The sequence below is a fragment of the Triturus cristatus genome, chromosome 9 (assembly GCF_964204655.1).
Source record: "Triturus cristatus chromosome 9, aTriCri1.1, whole genome shotgun sequence".
Taxonomy (NCBI): Eukaryota; Metazoa; Chordata; class Amphibia; order Caudata; family Salamandridae; genus Triturus; species Triturus cristatus.
This window is the reverse complement of record NC_140592.1, coordinates 1048832935-1048851393: the sequence shown is the minus strand read 5'-3', so window position 1 is coordinate 1048851393 and position 18459 is coordinate 1048832935. Positions and strand designations below refer to the sequence as shown.

Here is an 18459-nt window from a genome sequence, read left to right as displayed (position 1 = left end):
GTTGGCTCAAGGAGTATATTGTGTAGTAGGGTTGTTTTTGTTTTGGGTTCCTCGATGGAAGTTGTTTTTTTTTTTGGTGTTTGTTTTTTTTATTTTTGGTGGTTTGTCGTGTTTGTTATTTAGGGGGGGGGATGTGTTGTGTCTTACTTTAATGTTGGTGCGTGTATGTGTGGATGTGTCTTTAAGGAGAGAGTGTGAGCGTGCATGGAATGTCACTGAGTAAGTGACATTCGGATTCGGATTGAGAGAGCAGCAGTTAGTCGGCGGTGGAAGTAGAGGTGTATCCTGGCGCTCACCTGTTTATGTATTTTGTTCAATAAAGTATTGAACTACTTCAAGAAGTTGTGTCATCACTTCACTTATTGTCTACGACTTCACTTTAAATTTAATCAAAGTACTTTTTAACTTTCCACCTTAGGTGTCTTCTTGTCACAATTTTGAGGAATTGGTGCGGCAATGCAGTTTTATCTTCTAAAATAAAGACTATTGGTAAAATTAGCATGTATAGAGGATATTCCTGCACTTAAATGCCAGATCTCACTTTGTGTGTGTGTGTCTGTGTGTGTGTGACACTGTGTGTGACACTGTGTGTGTGTGACTGTGTGTGACTGTGTGTGTGAGTGTGACTGTGTGTGTGGTGTATGCGTGAACCAGAGTACTGGAGGCCAGTGGACTCCATTACGGAAGCTCCGGCCCTGTCCATGTGCACAAGATGCAGGTGAGGCTGTTTTCCCAGATAGTGGAAGCCCCTTGCTGATATTTCCTATAGCAGGAGGGAGGAGCTGTAGACTGGGTTCCCTTTAGAAATGTAGTTGGTTCCTTTTAGCTGTGGGGGACTGCTGATTTGTCTTCCTGAGCACTGCCGTTTGGTAAATGGTGGTGTTTGTGATGGGTGGGACTGCAATCTGTTTAGGTAAGGCCAGCTTTTTGTCCCTTTTCTGGTCACTGTCCACGGTGGCTGATGATAGCCAGGTGCAGAAAGCTCACACCTTTTGTGCCTCTGTAGTATATGATCCAGAATGCAAACAACACTGATGTCAGAAGCATCACTGTTCACAAAGGCTCTCCCCGCAGAACAGCCTTGTAGAGGATACATAAAAGAAGAACCACCCTGAAATGGTTCTGAAAATAGTCCTCCTCCCTTCCCTTGTCTGCTGTGATTGTATAAAAGTGGGAGCTGCTGACCCGCTTGAGGTTCCAGTTCCTGCTGTGCCACCAGAGCTTGTGTCTGCCTGACCATGTTTCCCAGAGGTAAAGGAGTGTCACTTGGACCCTGACATGCAAGGAAGCCTGAAGTCCTGGACACTAACCTACATGCTGAGAGGGGGAAGGAGTGTGCCAGCCGTGCAGGAGAGGTGGTTGGCTAGTGCGAGCCAGGAGCTGTTGCAGCCCCGGTATACCCCTGCCTCCTCCAACCCCCGTGACACTCAGGAGATGGGGGCGCAGTCTGTCCCATCAATTGGCCTGCACCGTAGCGCTGTTCTCAAGTTGTGCCCAAGTGACTTCCACTACGCACTGTCGTGAAGTTGTGCCAGGGCAGACTGTGCTGCTTACACGGAATCCTCGTTCTACATCGTAGGAATCTCCATTGATGTCATGGAAATCTCTCTCTCGCGCTCTCTCTCGCTCTCTCTCTCTCTCTCTCTCCTCCTCAGTCTCTCTCTCTCTCTCTCTCTCTCTCTCTCTCTCTCTCTCTCTCTCTCTCTCTCTCTCCTCCTCAGTCTCTCTCTCTCCTCCTCAGTCTCTCTCTCTCTCTCTCTCTCTCTCTCTCTCTCTCTCTCTCTCTCTCTCTCTCTCCTCCTCCTCCGTCTCTCTCCTCCTCAGTCTCTCTCCTCCTCCGTCTCTCCTCCTCAGTCTCTCTCTCTCTCTCTCCTCCTCAGTCTCTCTCTCTCTCTCCTCCTCAGTCTCTCTCTCTCTCTCTCTCCTCCTCAGTCTCTCTCTCTCTCCCCTCCTCAGTCTCTCTCTCTCTCCCCTCCTCAGTCTCTCTCTCTCTCTCCTCCTCAGTCTCTCTCTCTCTCTCCTCCTCAGTCTCTCTCTCCTCCTCAGTCTCTCTCTCCTCCTCAGTCTCTCTCCCCTCCTCAGTCTCTCTCTCTCTCTCTCTCTCTCCTCCTCAGTCTCTCTCCCCTCCTCAGTCTCTCTCTCTCTCTCCCCTCCTCAGTCTCTCTCTCCTCCTCAGTCTCTCTCTCTCTCTCTCTCTCTCTCTCTCTCTCTCTCCTCCTCAGTCTCTCTCCTTCTCTCTCCTCCTCAGTCTCTCTTCTCCTCAGTCTCTCTCCTCCTCAGTCTCCCTCCCTCCTCAGTCTCTCTCTTCCAACAGTGAGGCGTTCTACTTTCAACAATACATTGACATACGCTGCTTCAAAGAGCATTGAAGCTGCCTGCCTGGAACGGTGCTCATCAGGGCTGTGCCGGGAAAGGGGCTGCGGTTGTGCCTGAGGGATCTGCGCCGCTGCACGTGTGAAGCCGTACCTAAGCAGACCATGCCACAGCAACGCTCTGAAGTTGTGCTTAAGCGGAGTGTGCGACTGCGACAGCCTGGAGTTTGCAGTGGATTGGGCCGGGCGTCCGAGATGAATGACAAACTGAATGGACTGCGCTGCCAAAACAGCACCGTGACCTGAGAGGGGGGGGGGGGGGGGGGGCGTCCTAGCTGCAGATACGGGCCTCTTACTGTTCCATGACCTCTGACCCCATGGCCCACCACTCAAATTGCCTGAGGCCCTGCAGACGCCTGGCGGCCTGCTGGAGACCTGCGATGCTGCTAGAGTCCGCACAGCCTTCGGGTGGCAGCCCGTGCGGCTGCTGCTTCAGTGAACTTTGTCCGATTGCCCGGTACTCGCAGCCGGAGAATGCGAGAATCCGCTAGCAGGAGAGGGAGATGAGAGAGGCTGTGCCGCAGAGTTTCTGCTGCTGCTAGAGTCGATTTTTATTTAATAAATTGTTTACTTAACATTAACAACACTTTTCACTAAAATGAAACCACCATGCTTGACAGAACTGTAATTTCCAGTGCTTGGCTCGACTAGGCCCGAATTGGGCTAACTTCCAGTTTGGATTTCAAGATCGCGATGATGTGTATTTTCATTTCTTCGCACAGAACCAAAATGTACACTATTTACAAGCGTACAGTAGTATACTGTATTACAGCTTCAATGGCATGCAGATCATACTAGAGCAACTCCCTCCCACAGGCTCCGATCAGCCGATATAGGAATGAAATCCATGCAGCATTGCACCAGTGGCTTTTACATTGGAACAATGCTCTGCTTTCATAACATATGTATACATATATATATATATATTCACTGAAAAAACCATAGGTTTCACACGTTATAGTTAGCTGGACATTTCACTCGTAAAAAACCAATGAAATTCCCAGCCTCGCGCACGGTGCGCTCACAGTGAGCACGCGGTGCGCTTCGCGCACCGCGCGCCCACTTTACGCAGTTAGTGCCGTGGATGGGCCATGTACGCTCGATGCGCTTCGTGCACCGTGCGCACGTGGTGGACATATTATGCGCTTCGTTGTGAAAGATAAATATTTATATACAGTTTAAATTAGATGTTATAAGCCATGCACAAATGGTGCACTACGGGCACCGTTTGCACACGGGGTGGGGAGATTGTAAATATTTTTTGTTTTAATAAATTGTTTTACCGTACGCGTACGGTAAGCGTAATCGGTGAATTTGCGTAAAAAAATTAAAATGAATTTTTGGCCTTGGGGGTTCTTTGGGGACACATTTAGCTAGCCTAGGTGGTTGGGAGCTGTCTAACCAGTCCCTTTACATGTTTATTCTCTTTATTTTTCATCCCCCCCTCAGAGTCCGAGAGAGAAAATGGCGGCCGCCGCTTCCTGGTTTCGAGCGATTCGAATGTTTACTAAGATCTAACAGCCAATCAGAATCGCGCTCGCGCACGTCACCGTACGCGTACGGTAAGCGCACCGTAAGCGCACCGTAAGCTGGCTCAGATATATATATTGATTTAAAGGCTATTTTCTCAGAATCTACTGAACAGATTTACACCAAACCTACAAAAGGCACTTCCTTGACCTGTAGACTACCTCTCTGCCAAATTTCAAGGAACTCTGTTCAGCCGTTCGGGCTGTAGCTGTGTCTAAAGGTCCTATGGAAAAATGCATGGGAAAAACGCGTTTTGGGACCCCCATTTTATCTCAGCCCCCGCTTGACGAATCCCCCCGAGACTTTCAGGGTAGGAGCTGAGCACAGCGCCCCACCTATTTTGAAAATTTCGCGAGGATTCGTCGACCGGCGCCAAAGTTATTCAAAATAGAATGTTGCGGTTTTCCTATGGAAACAGGGTCCTAACTATAACTACCTACTGGCGACCGCCAGTAGGTAGGTAATATATATATATATATATATATATATATATATATATATATGTATATGTTCAGCCAAATAAGCGTGTACGCAGTGCCTTCAAGCATACATATATACATAAACATGCAGCCTAACCTTGTTTAAACAGGCTAGGATGTCAAAATTGCATTTGATTTTTCATTTAAAATAAAATAACCTTAAATAGCATTTCTGTAACAGAGAATATGCACTCTTCCAGTGTCCCAACTCTGCCTTTTATTTTTAAAGGCAAGTAATAGGCAATTAGCCCATAGGCTGCATAGAGAAAAACACAACAGTACCAAACTGGCACCATGCCTTTAAGACCTCCAGGAGCTTCCTGCTCCCATCGTGCACCACAGGTGACAGTTGGGTCAAGTTCATTTTTCTGTCTCTTTCTGTGAGGATCCTGGAACTTTGAGCTCTTCAGTTTTGATTGTTCTAGTCAGAAATTGGTTTCCTGAAATTGTTTTCTTCATCATTCGACGTTTTGTGACTGCTGGCAGTTTTTTTAGTGGTTTTCTGACCATTTTACCAACTTTTTCTGTCAGAAACACCAGCTTTATTCAACAAATGTCCCTTCTGTGGGAAGAAAATGGCAATGTCGGACCCACACTGTATTGTGTGTTTACCATCCTCACACACTCCAGAGAAGCGTTATTATTGCCAGCAATTTTTTAACAGAACACTTGGGGACAGAGAAAAGGTAAAACTGCGTGCCTTACTGGAGAGAGGAAAAGGACCTTCCAGAAGTGGCTTTGAAAGCAGTCATGCTTTTGAAGAGCCCTCCTCTTTGAACGACGCAGACCTGAGAAGAAACTATGTTCTGCTTTTCCAGCATCAAAAAGGAAGCAGATCCCTGACTGTTCCCCCTCAGCGGCGAGATCGGCGTCGGAAAAGCATGCCCGACATGCTGCAAAGTCGAGGGACGGTTCGCTGTCAAAAAGTAAGTCGACGTCGAGGCATTCTACTTCTGACTCGAAGTATGTTACACTGGAGAAGCATGTCCATGTCAAAATCTGGGTCAACGGCGAAGAATTTCCCATCGATGTCGAGGCACCGGTCGATATTCAGGTCGCTGCCGCCGTCACAGAAAGCACGGCCGGCGCTGATAATGTTGACGTCGTGGGCTGCGCCGCAGTCATGCAGGCGGTCGAAGTCGAGAGCGTCAGTCGATGTCTCCGGATGCAGTTCGACGTTAAAAATTAAACCCTATGGCGGTGACAGGCATCACGTCGCCAAGACCTCCTTAGTCTTCACTGGAGGTATTAGGAAAGCCGAGGTCGAGGTCCATACGGTCTACGTCGAGGGAGGCTTCTTCTCGAGGCATCAATATAGTGCAAATCACGCCGGAGGGATAACCGGTTGCAGGAAAACAGACACCTCCTGTTAACCTTTCGCCAAGATGGCTACACAGGGCTCAAAATCCACTCGCACAGTTGAGCAAGGTTTATTGAGGATAGCTATTTTTAGGGACCTTTCTGGTGAGTTGAAAATCCTCTAACTTCAGGGAAGACAAACTGACTTTTGACCTCTGTCTCTGAAAGCAGAGCAAATGTGACAAGGTAACACGATTTAAAGGCACCTTTATTGCTCACAAAGTAAAAGAGCAATAAAAATGCCATTAAATCTTATTTTGGCACATTTGCTGGCTTTCAGAGACAGAGGTAATAAGAGTCAGCCTATCTTATTACATTTATTTTTCTTTCTGTGACTGAAGTTAAAGGATTTTGTAAAGTGAACTGTGTGACAATTGAACTGTGCAAAGCATGTTAAATGAAAGGCTGAGAGATGTCAGGCCTCTTTCCGACAACACTGGTGGTTTCTCTTGCAGAAGCAAGGAATATAATTTATTCTATGGTCCTTAGACCTGTTAGTTTGTAGGCATCTTAACACTGTGGGGTGAACATGGTTTTCCCATGATGACCTTTTAAAATTATGAACAAAGCTGCTTGGTAACAGCGGGTTAGGGTTTTTCAGCTCTGCCCTTAGATGGGAGAATAGCGAGCTGGCAAACGCATGCTGCATTAAGGTATGGCCGTGAAGCTCTGCGCACTCTTCGCCCAGTTTTTTTATTGGCTTGTGTCAATGTCCATTGTAAACTGTGGCTTTTCATTAGTCAATAGGCTTAGTCCCTCCTTAGTGCAACCTTTTCCCATTTTGTAACCTCCCATGAGGACATCCCCTTGAACGTGTGTTGTTGCTCAGTAGGCTTTAATTACAACCTTCGAGCACTATTTTCTCAGAGCTTTGTCCTGCCTGCTCTTGTAAGCAAGAAAAGGCAGGACACGCTCTCTCCTAACAGCTTTTACAATGCCATAGGTCTCGCATTTGCGATAGTTCAAACTATTTGCATCGTAAATGACAATGCCTTTTATTTACCTGTTTTAAAAAAAAACCACATAAATAAAAGGCATTGTCATTTACAATGTCCATAGCTCAAACTCTCGTAAATGCGAAACCTGTTGCATTGCAAATGCTTGTTTGTTTGGCACTCATGCTCACGACGATGTCCAAAATGAAAACGGAATTGGGGACACTAAAAGCGGTCAGCCTGTAGAAGCGGAAAGGCTTTAGACGCAAGTACCGACCATACGACTGTTTGTTTTTTCAACAGAGGGTTCAAACCCCTCACTGGTCTACGCAACAGTAACAATTCAGGTCGCATTACCATCAGCATAGACTGGGTCGAGGAAGGGGAGCTACAAGACAGATGCCTTCCTCAGCTTAACAACCTGCTAAGCAATGAGCCCTGGCTTCCCCCAACTCCGTTAACCACTTAGGTGGGGGGGGGGAAGTATTGTTTTTCACCTGGACAAGTGGAGAAGAATCACAAAAGACAATTGGGTACTCAATATTGTAGAGAATGGCTACTTGCTCAGATTCAAATCCCCACCTCCATCAGTACCACCTTGAGGAAAGTGTGTTCAATGTCACCACTTGTTACGAGAGGAAGTCTCAACCCTACTAAAGAAAGACGCTATAGAAGTAGTTTCTTCGTAGCAAGTCAGGGAATGTATTCCCGCTGCTTTGTGGTACGCGAAAGAGGTCCGATTCATGAGTACAGACCAATACTCGACCTGAGGCTTTTGAGCAAGTTGATACGCAAAGAAAAATGTCGGATGTTGGCACTGCACTAGATTTTTCCCCAGTTACACCAAGGGGACTGGATGTGCTCCATAGACCTGCAGGACGCTTATTTCCACGTGCAGATTTCCAACAAAACATCAGAAATTCCTGCATTTTCAGGTAGCATCTCGACATTTCCAGTTCAAAGTCCTCCTGTTTTGGGCTCAAGTCAGCCCCCCGCACGTTCTCAAAATGCATGGCAATCGTAGCGGCTTTTCTAAGCAAGCAAAAGATCTTCGTCTATGCGTACCTGGACGACTGGTTGCAGAAAAGCTCTTCATCCGCTCTGCTTCAGAGTCATCTCTCCTACTGCATACGAGTGCTCAGCAATCTGGGCGTACAAGTCAATTACAAAAAGTCAATCCAACTCAAAAGATCCACTACCTGTGCGCATCCATGGATACCGCAAGTGTGTGTTCTTTGGAGGAGAGGTTATCCTCAATACACAAGTGCTGCAATCTCTTCCGTTCTCGCCATCCCACTGTCAGGCAAGTGTCCTCACTTCTGGGCTCGATGCCATCCTGCATCTTCATTGTCCCACATACCAGACTGCAGATGCGTCCTCTGCAACAATCTCTGGAGGTCCAGTGGTCACAAGTATCAGGTTGCTGGGAAGACTTGGTAATTCTCCCTCAGTCAGCCAAGGATTCAATCAAATGGTGGATGAAACGATCACACATCTGCTTAAAGGAGTTCCTTTCCATCAGGACCTATGCAGTCAAACAATTGTCATGGATGCTTTCCTACAGGGTTGGGAGGCACATATGGGGCCTCTTCAGGTACAAGGACTCTGGTCAGAGACAGAGCAGGGATAGCACATCAACCTGCTTGAACTGAAAGCGGCACATCTTGCACTCAAGTCACTGCTCCCTTCTTTATGCACATGTTCCCTGTTGATTCAGACGAACAACACCACAACCATGTATTATCTGAACAAACAGTGGGAAACTAGGTCGAGACACCTCTCACAGGAGACTCGGACCATCTGGAGATCGCTTCTCGCAAACAATCTGACCATTTTGGCAATTTTTAGGTCTAGCAGCGCGCAGGCGCTGCTCTGCGAGACTTATTGTAAAGGGGCTTCCAAATGCTCACCACACGCTTGTGCGTGTGTGGCCCATTGCTTGCTGTTACCCCCACGGGTGCCATATGTTTTAAATTATCGTGCCCAGACACGGGAGCGACAATTCAAAACATATGGCCAGGTGCTTGCTCTCGCGCGCACAGGCTTGTTTTGTTTTCCTATCGTACTGACTACCTGGTGTCAATGGTATACATCACGAACTGCAACTTCAAAGACATGTCTGCAAAATCCTTTCATCCCAAAGGAATCCAACCATAGCACTTTTTAAATATCATTAGCCGCATTCTGACACTGTATACAATTTACAGTGTGCAGAAGATCAAGGGGGGCCGTAACTGTATTTCACTTTGTTTTTAAAATGTGTGAAGATTAATTGACGAAAGGGTCTTCGGTGTCAACCTGGATGTACCAGCAACCATTTTATTATCTGTGCTCCGCAGACCTACTCCTTTCATTCCGAGTATATTTACAGAAACTTCTCACCCCGGCACATTAATTCAACATCAAGTTTATTTATGTAAGCCCTGGGCGAGTCGAAGGGAGATCCCTCACTGTTTCTAAAAGGCCTCAAAAGATGAGACAAGCAGACAGCCAAAATATGTTTCACACTGGAGAACCCTACTGCCAAGGTAAATGAGTGATTCCACAGTGACACAAGGCAGTGTAAGAAGGCGGGGTAAACAAGCAAAGGTGCTGCAGTAAGTTGTGTACCTGATGCAAAATGTAACAAGCATTGGCATAGCCAATAGATCTCGACTTTGGGACCTTATAAGTGTGTGTTTACCCATCATAATATCCTTGTTGCAACAACATCAAGTGTTGCATGTCTAAACATGTATAAGGTCCCAAAGGCGAGACCTATTGGCTATGCCAATGCTTGTTCCACCAGGTACTCCACGTCCAGGCAGACTCTCAAAGTAGGGACGTTGTCGAAGCTCACGACCACTTCCACCGATGGGGAGTTGCAGATATCGACCTGTTTGCAGATGCAGCAAACGCAAAATGCCCCGTCTTTGCATCCAGGTTTCACCAACCAGGTTCCAGAGGGAATGCTCTTTTGATCAAATGGTCGCAGACATTACTTTATGCTTTTCCTCCAATTCCGCTCATTCATCTGGTGATCAACAAGTTCTACAGGACCAAGACCAGAATGATAATGATCGCACCAGAGTGGCCTCGCAAGTGGTGGTATCCGGATCTGTTTAACTATCAGAGCTCCCTCACAGGAGGTTACCATGCCGACCTGACTTGCTATCCAAGAACGGCGGGAAGGTGTTCCACCCCAACGGCTCATCTCTACGAGTGACTGCATGCCTCCTGAGGTCCTCCAGTACCGACATTTAGGCTTGTCCGCAGACTGTATAAACATGCTTCAGGAAGCGAGAAGATCATCCAACAGAAAATCGTATGCTTTCAAGTGGAAGTGTTTTTACTTTTGGTGCATTAATAATGACTCCTGACCCCGAATAATGATTTGGGGTCAGGAGCAGGTGATTTTACCATACCTATTGTACCCAGCCAAGTCGGGCCTTCAGTTGTCTTCTATAAGAGTCCATCTAGCCGATAGTACAGCCTACAGAAAATCTCCTATGCAGGTCTCTCTCTTTCAACTACCTGCAGTTCAAGACTTCCTTCAGGGGTCAAAAAATGTCTAGCCACCGATCAGATTCCCATCCCCTCCATGGGAACTTAATATTGTTCTTGCTAGGTTGATGGGGTCCCCTTTTGAAAAGATCCAGAAAGCCTCTCTGCAGCACCTGTCCTGGAAGGCTGCTTTCTTAGTGGCCATCACCTCAGCTCGCAGAGTGAATGAGATACAAGATTTGTGCTCTAAAGAATCTTATCTCCTCTTGCATGCAAACCGAGTGGTCCTTAGAACACATCCAAGTTTTCTACCTAAAGTGGTCTCAGATTTTCCTACTAACCAGACTATTACTCTCCTGGCCTTTTTTCCTAATCCTTCAACTCCTCCAGAAAGAGCCTCGCATTCACTAGACCTTATGAGGGTTCTGAAGTTCTACTTAGACAAGACCAAGGAGTTAAGGAAATGAGACCGCCTGTTTGTTAGCTAGGGTTCCATTAATACTGGGTGTGCAACTTCCAAACAATCCATTTCTAGATGGATTGTCTCCTGCATTACAATGTCTTTCTAGTTGTCCAATACAATTCTCCCCGGCAAACCAAAGGCTCACTCTAGCAGGGAAAAGGCCTCTACCACGGCTCTTCTTAAAAATGTCCCTATTGCAGAGATTTGTAAACGCTGCCACAAGGCGATCTGTGCATACATTTACCCACCATTACTGTTTAGATTCTGACACTCAGGCGAATGCTCAGTTTGGGCATGCCTCTTTAAGGAATCTGTTTAAATGATTTATCCTTGAAGTCTTTGCTGTGCTGTAACTGTACTGCTATTCGTCCGCGGGATAATGGGTATGGGCTTGCTATTCTATTCAGTGCTTATGACTATTGATGAGTATCCCCTGGAAGAGAAGGATACGTTGCTTACCGGTTATCCTAGTTCTCATCCAGGGGTATACTCGGCAAAGTCATAAGCAACCCACCCTCCTCCCCGGATGAATATACTTGGTATAGTAGTTTTTTCCTGACTTGCTTCAATATTACTACATGTTGGTTCACTGTAAAAACAGACCTGACCTAACTGTCACCTGTGGTGCATGATGAAAGCAGGGAGCTCCTGGAGGTCTTAATGGCACAGTGCCAGTTTGTTACTATTGTGGTTTTCTCTATGCAGGCTATGGGCTAATTGCCTGCGATTACTTGCCTTTTCCTTTGAAAACAAAAGGCTGTGTTGGAACACTAGAAGAGTGCATGTTCTTTGTTACAGAAATGCTATATAAGGTTATTTTAATTTAAATGAAAAATCCAATGCAATCTTGGCATCTTAGCCTGTTTAAATGATTTTAGGCTGCATGTTTATGTATATACATGTATGTATGTATGTTTGAAGGTACTGGGTACACATTTATTTGGCTGAACATACATATTTATATGTATTTTTGTATATGCTCCTGGGTCCCCCCACGTTGGCGGGACTATTCAGTGCTCATGACTTTGAGTATACCCCTGGAAGAGAACTAGGATTACAGGTAAGTAACTTATGCTTTTTCATCTTTGCGCGTCTGTTTCATGTGGCGCACCTCTCAGCGTTTATCCTTTCAGCCATATGTTTTAGCCAGTCTTTCGTTTTCGGTTGTCTTGGGGACAAGCATCAATTTACAATCCTACACTAACGTCAGTCACAGAACAAGGAATTTTATGGTCAATTTTTTTTTCTTTTCAAAATGGAATAAGTCCCAGCAGGCACTGGCCGATCTTCCTGAGGATCCCCCATCCCTTGACCGCATTAAGCCTGAGTAGCACAGATTACCAGTAGTGATCTATATTCGGGCGTCCCCATAATATGTGCAAACAATCGGCAGCCCCCCCACACTCCTGGGGCAATCTGCTGACCACTCCTGGTTCATGCCGTGTAACCAGCGAGGAGCGAGATATACCTGGTGAATCACATTATGTTGTAGCAGTCTGAACTGCGCGTTGGTGGCTTTTACCCCTTGTGGATTGCCTCCCAAGCCCTTGCCGTGAAGGATGTCTCGATGTGTAACTCCCAGTTACGCTGCACCGATAGTGTATCTGTAGGAGCGTCCTCCCTCCAGGCTCTATATATGTGTGAGACTAGTTTCTTGCCTCTAGCCATGTCTAACAGGACTTCCAGCGTCCGGGAGATATGCTGTTCCTCCGGTTACATCGGCAAACCTCCCACACTGTTGCTGCTATTTTATCGAATTGAGGGAATTGTCCCGCACCAATCTGAAAAACTTCTATGGCATCTTCCAGAGTAATAAACTGATTGTTAGGGTATAAATCCCCCAAAGTATTGCAGCCGCCCTCGTGCCATTTGTGTAGGGACATGGACCGTTCTATATTCTTGCATGGACGCAATGCCCAGGTACAGATATCCGGCACATACGAAGCCCTCTTCAGTACAGCATTAACCGCTCATTCCGATGCCCCGCTGACCATAAACACTACATGGGGCATAAGCGCTGGGGCCTCCAATCCCATCATCAGAATTTCAGGCAGAGGATACCAACCGCAAGTACCCCGCAATAGTCTGCGTTCCCAGTTGTCCTGTTTATTCAGCCAGTGAACAGCGTGTTGGAGCTGCTCGGCCAGGTAATAATACTCTAAGCATGGCAATTCCAGTCCAACCCTCCGCCAGGTACGTTTAAATGTCGTCAGACTGACTCTTTTCCTCCTGGTGTCCCACAGTAGCTCCACTATCAGTTTATCTAGATCTATAAAGATCCTTCTACGTATAGTGAACAGGGTTCCTTGGAAGATGGTATAAGCACCTGGGAAGTATTACCTTCTTTACTAGGGCAATCTTAGCGATCAGTGAGAGCCAAAGGGTGTTCCAAAATTTTAAAGTGCGTTTCGGGCCGTCCATTACCCTTCCCCCATTTGCCTCCTTATTTATCGTTTCCTCCATAAAGGGATGCAGAGTGCAAATTTCTACTAGTAGTAAGTCTAATGAAACCGGAGGAGATGATTTTGCAGGAGAAGGCGGGTCTTTTTTTGGACTTTTCGTAGAGGATTTCCCAGATGCCGTCGAGCCGGAAATTGTATCTGATGAGGCACCATTTTTAGAAGAAGAGGCTTCTAAAGAAGCCTCCATGGCTGCAAATTTTGTGAAGATTGTCAAGTTTTTGACAAATTTAGCATTAAGGGCAAGGCGCAGGAGTCGGCCTTCCTCAGTCTCCCCATATGATAGCAAAATTACAAGATTTTCCAAAGTGTTATTAAAGTATATTAGAAAATACCGTGCTTTTGTAAAAAAAAAAAAAATGCCATTCTGTGTAATTTTTAAAAGCCTGGAGGGACCGTAACCATGCCAAAGAATTCCAATATTTATTTAGTCCCTAAACGTTGTGGAAAGCATACCTTGGCTGTGGTATGCAGCATTTGGAAGGAAACTCCTTGACATGCCGTTTCCCCAGCGTTGAACTGCAGTAAAGGGAAGCTGCCTCAATCTAAAATGGCGGCCGCTTCTGAGGGGAATAGAAAGCACACTCGGGAGAATGATTCAGGAGAGCCGTTGCGGAGGTGTGGGTCCCCTCTGATGAATGCGCCCCGCTCTTCGCATCTTCAGAAAGCAATGCCGGCTCGTCCGGAGGATTATACACGGTAGCAGCTGCTCGTAGTCCACTCTGTCCCTGCGAGAGCTCCGGCTGCGCTGCCACTTCCCATGGGCATCAAGCCACGCCCTCCGGCTCCTAACATCCTAAAAAATTTGCCCAAATCTCTGTACTAAAGAGGCCAAATGTTTCAAATCACATTCTTTTCAAACTCAGGGGGAAAGGTGCTGTAGCATTACCAGGGAAAACTTTTTTTTTTTTTACTTTCACTATTGCTATACCCCTTTATCCACTGCTCTTTTCTTCCTTCTTATCCCCCTCCTTTTTCCTCTCTCCTCCCACTATCCTATGCCGCCTTCATTGATTTTTACTGTGTATTCCTCGGTCTACGCTCTCCCAGTTTGTCATTTGTAATGTTAACTCGTGTTTCTGTTCCCAATCTTACCACAAATGTAACCCAGAAGAAATCCAGATCTATTGGCCTTGCCAGTGATTGTTAATTTTCAGATTTAGCAGGGCATGTGAGTTACACGTCTAAGAAATGTACAATAACTGTTTCTGATTTACCCATGCTAGACAGACTTTTTTAATGTAACAAGCGTATTTTGTTTCTCTCAGGACACCGTGTAAAATTAACCCCAGTTTAACTTGCGTCTTGAGTGCTCGAAAAGCGACAAAGGAGGAGGATCCGCTGCAGAGGGTGCAGAGTTGCTCCCAGAACAAAGAGGAGCAGGCGATGTACTGTAAATCCAAGGTCAATGCTGGCTTGGAAGAGTTTTCCTTTGAGGAGATCAGGGCTGAATCCTATTTTAAGAAAATGCAGAAGAAGAGGGAAGGTATGCGTTCAACTTGAAAAAGCCTTTTGAAAGTTTTATGTTGGGGAAAGTAATGTTTGCCTTTTATGATGTAAACGAAAAAAACCTTAAACCCTGCCAGAATTATAGCACCAACAATACCACTGGCTGCAACTGTGAATACACTCAGTTATAGCTACTCCTGCGTGCAAGTCTCTACTTGGGAATGTTTAAACCTGCTGCCAGGTAGTAGTGACTGTCTTGCTAGAGATTTCCATACCAGATTCCATGCGAAGATATTTGAGGATTGTATAATTACAATATCATTTTCAACAGTAGGGAAATGTTGAATTCCTCCTTGGAAGATCTACTTGTCCAATAGACGAAATGCATGGAAATCTACCTGCCTGGGAAGAAATTCACTAACCCCCCCTCTAGTCCCTAAATCAGGTCGATAGATTGGCCCATACACATTACTGGTTTGTTTTATTGAAACTGCAAAGTGAAATGAAATAAATTATTTGCAATAATGGTAAAGTCAAAATCATACTTTATTAAGTAAAAAAACAAGTAGAGGGCTGAGGTAGGCCTCGGTATGGTACTGGTGTATTTTGGAAATGTTTCAAAAGTTTAGGTTTTGCGTGTTTAACACCACTACTGAGCTGACGTAGAACTCCTACTATCCGTGCACCACTGTGTTCTCAATCGTAGATAGTCTTTACTCTCTGTGAGTGAATTCAGAGATTGCATGTTTGCGCTAGGCAGTTTTGGGGTAAGGGAGATTATCAGCAGTGTTATCTCCAGGTGACGGGAACTGCTGGTTTCGTTGTGACCTCAAGCCAATAGTCCAATGTCAACTGTACTTTTACAGGACCCATCAGAACTTCAAGGGACTGCGATCCCTGTGGCCAAAGTTGACCCATGAAGACCCTGTACTAAGGAATAGCTCCAGTAAGCCCCTCAACCCCAAATCTTCCACACCGTGTCCTCTGCATCCTACTGCATATTCAGCATCCTTATCCTTTGCATCAGTATCACTCCAGAGAAGTGAGTGGCAAGTTGCCATTAACACTGGAACTGGACTGGAGTCTGCTTTCTCATCCAGGTAGCTGCTGTTCCTTGGGACTTTGCTAGTCCCCCTTACCTACTCTCGACCGGGGTTGGTCTCCCAAATTAACTGGAAGTGACAACACTCACCTTTGAAAAAAAGCTTCCCCCCAAAAGTTCCAAATTTGTGGTACTTGTCAATGCTCGTTTGTGATGGAGTGAAGCACTGTAATTTATTCTTTCTCCAAGTATTTATATCTTTAGAACCCTCTGGTGGATTTTGTTCGTTTTGGTGTCTATAAATTTATAAAAGTTGTCTTTTTTTTGTTTTTGTATAAATTGTCATCTGATTTCTTGAGAGCGGTTTCTTCCTTATTCATTTGTCTTGGCGCTGTTTAAATGCTTTACACTAGTTCCTTTGTTAAAGCCAGATTGCTAGAAGCCACAGCTACATAGGGTTGAGCTAAGGTTTGACAAACAAGTGGGTGCCTCACCTTTTGAGTTACCCCCATGCGCAGCATTCCACAGAAACCTTTCTCCATGGCTCTCCCAAGTCGACGAGGACATCACGATGGAATGAGTCCGCGTGACTTCATCGGAGCCTTAAGAAGACCTCGTTGGCGTGCTGACGTCCGTTACCTTTTTCGACGCCGTTGACTCGTAACGTTTTTTCCAGGGCTCTCCATTTCTGTGAGTTTCTTTGTTGCAGGTTCGCAGTGTCATGGCTAACCAGAAGAAGTCCAGTTGTAAGCCTTACAGGTTCTTGAATTATGAAGGAGGGTATACAGGAAACACATTCAGTATGTGCTACGTACCAAGAACACTAGACTAGCTCTAGCAAGACCAGATGCCCATAAATCATGATTAAATTGTCTTCTGGATTGCTTGCTAGATCAACATTGGGAAGCGGTTTACTCACATGACCCCCCTCCAAATCCCTCACATCCTGCATAGAATACAGACTACCGTTCCTTTCGAATGGGGCCATCCCAAGAGGAGTTCAGTACTTGGGGAGAGAGTATATTTGCATGCATTTGCACCTAACACACATGGCATACCCTCGCTAGCACTTCTTCCTGGAGTATTGAAACAAGTACAAAATAAGCACAGGGCTGCACCGGCTCTGGACTTTGGTATGAGGTTAATGGGAATCTTCCCTACAGTCTCCTTGATCACCCCAAGTAACATTAAAGGAGAAGGAGCGGCTCTGGTCGAATGCCAGAGGCTTGCAGCAGTTCCAGGTCAAGACTGTGAACTGGAACTACAGACAATAATTGTGGAAGTCTATAACTCTGTGGACCGTATAACATTGGGTACATGTGCCATTAAACCCCATTTTAAAACCTATAAGTGACATTGAGGGTTCCATTTAGGAAAAGCCTGTAACAGAATGCTAGAAGAAGCAGAGGGGGGAGAGAAAAAAAAGACCTTATCTCCTGTATCTGAGGAATCTATTCAGGGTGTTTATAATTTAAGGGAGTGTGATAAAATTAAAAAGCTGTAACAGTTGTAATATTCTGATAGCTGCTCTTCCAGTTCTTTTGAGGACTTTGACAGTAAACGAGCAGAGAGGGAGGGGTTGGACTGAGTACCAAATAAAGGAAGAATATTACAAACAAAAAGGGAACATAGCACAAGAGATTAAGATCAGTGTAAAGGGAAAGTTTCAGACTCTAAAACTCAGTTTAAAAGGAAAGAAGTTGCTGGGCTTTCTTGAAAACATTCCATATTAGCTACAATACCTCTGGAGAACGGTACTTTGGTGAGAGTGCCTCAAGATAGCGCAGCAGAAGTACTGAAAAAAGTGTAAAACAAACCTGGATATCTCCAGTTGGTTTTTCAGTCAGAAGCGAGTATCAAGCCACCTTCAGTTACGATGGAGTGCAGTACTGTTTAAAATATTGTCCTATGGGGTATAAGAACAGCCCTGACCTATTCTCAGCACATGTAATGAAGATCTTACAACTAGATCCTAAGGATATTTCGTACATTGATTATATCTATTTCGCAGATGACGTTTTACAGGCACACCAAACTAGGGCAGATCGGATAATGAACTTACTAACCTCACATCGTTGCAAAATTAACTTTAAGAAGTCTAAAATGGCCTACATGATGGTGACGCTTTTGGCAGGCCCTTCAGTTCCCACACAGTGTCTAATTCATCCTTCTGTGTGCATGGTTACAATGCAGATTTAAAACATTGACTAAATGGATTCAAAAGGAAAAGTTTATTAAGAATAAACCGCTCCGGGTGAAGACTTCCATTGGTCCATGTGACACATGCTTTGGGCCATCAGCTTAACGGGATTCACACCAAAGGGAGCTGTGTGGCTGACTTGGCTGCAAAGTCTGCGGTACAGCCTGTCAAGAAAGCAGTTTTAACCAGATCTCAAAGTAAGATCAGCACAGATATACGAACAGCGATACAGGAAACTACTAAGACTGAAACACCTCCAGCTGGCTTTATTCTCAAATACTCCTACACCCTTGTTTCAGATAGCACTCCGTGGTTACGTTACCTGGAATGGGAGACCGGATAATTCCGAATGAACTGACCAGATTAAACTTAATCAAACAGCACATAAGAGGTTGGCATCTGCCCATGCTGGGATAAATGCAACCATAGCAACGCTACAGCAACGTTATTGTTAGCTATGTTTATATAAAGAAGTCGGACATTATGTTAGAAAATGTTATGTTTTTCAACAGATTAAGGCTTCTACTGTTAGAAGACCCCGTAGACTCCCCTTACAGTCTCCAATATAGCGTTTTGGGTCATATATATGGACCATGTTGGGTCATTAAATTCTGTTAACCAATAAAAGTACATATTGGTGGCTATTGATTTGTGTTCTCGATTCCTGTAGGTGTCCTCAGAGAAATGC

General features: G+C 45.4%; 1 protein-coding gene across 3 annotated transcripts in view; it reads left to right on the top strand.

Annotated features, from left to right (window-relative positions):
* Window positions 1–18459, top strand: part of BUB1B (BUB1 mitotic checkpoint serine/threonine kinase B) — a 350741-nt gene that overhangs the window by 81538 nt on the left and 250744 nt on the right. For all 3 annotated transcript variants that reach the window (XM_085626910.1, XM_085626909.1, XM_085626911.1), the window contains exon 9: window positions 14349–14566. In XM_085626910.1, the coding sequence (XP_085483036.1) occupies window positions 14349–14566 (218 nt within the window). The remainder of the gene's footprint in view (window positions 1–14348; window positions 14567–18459) is intronic.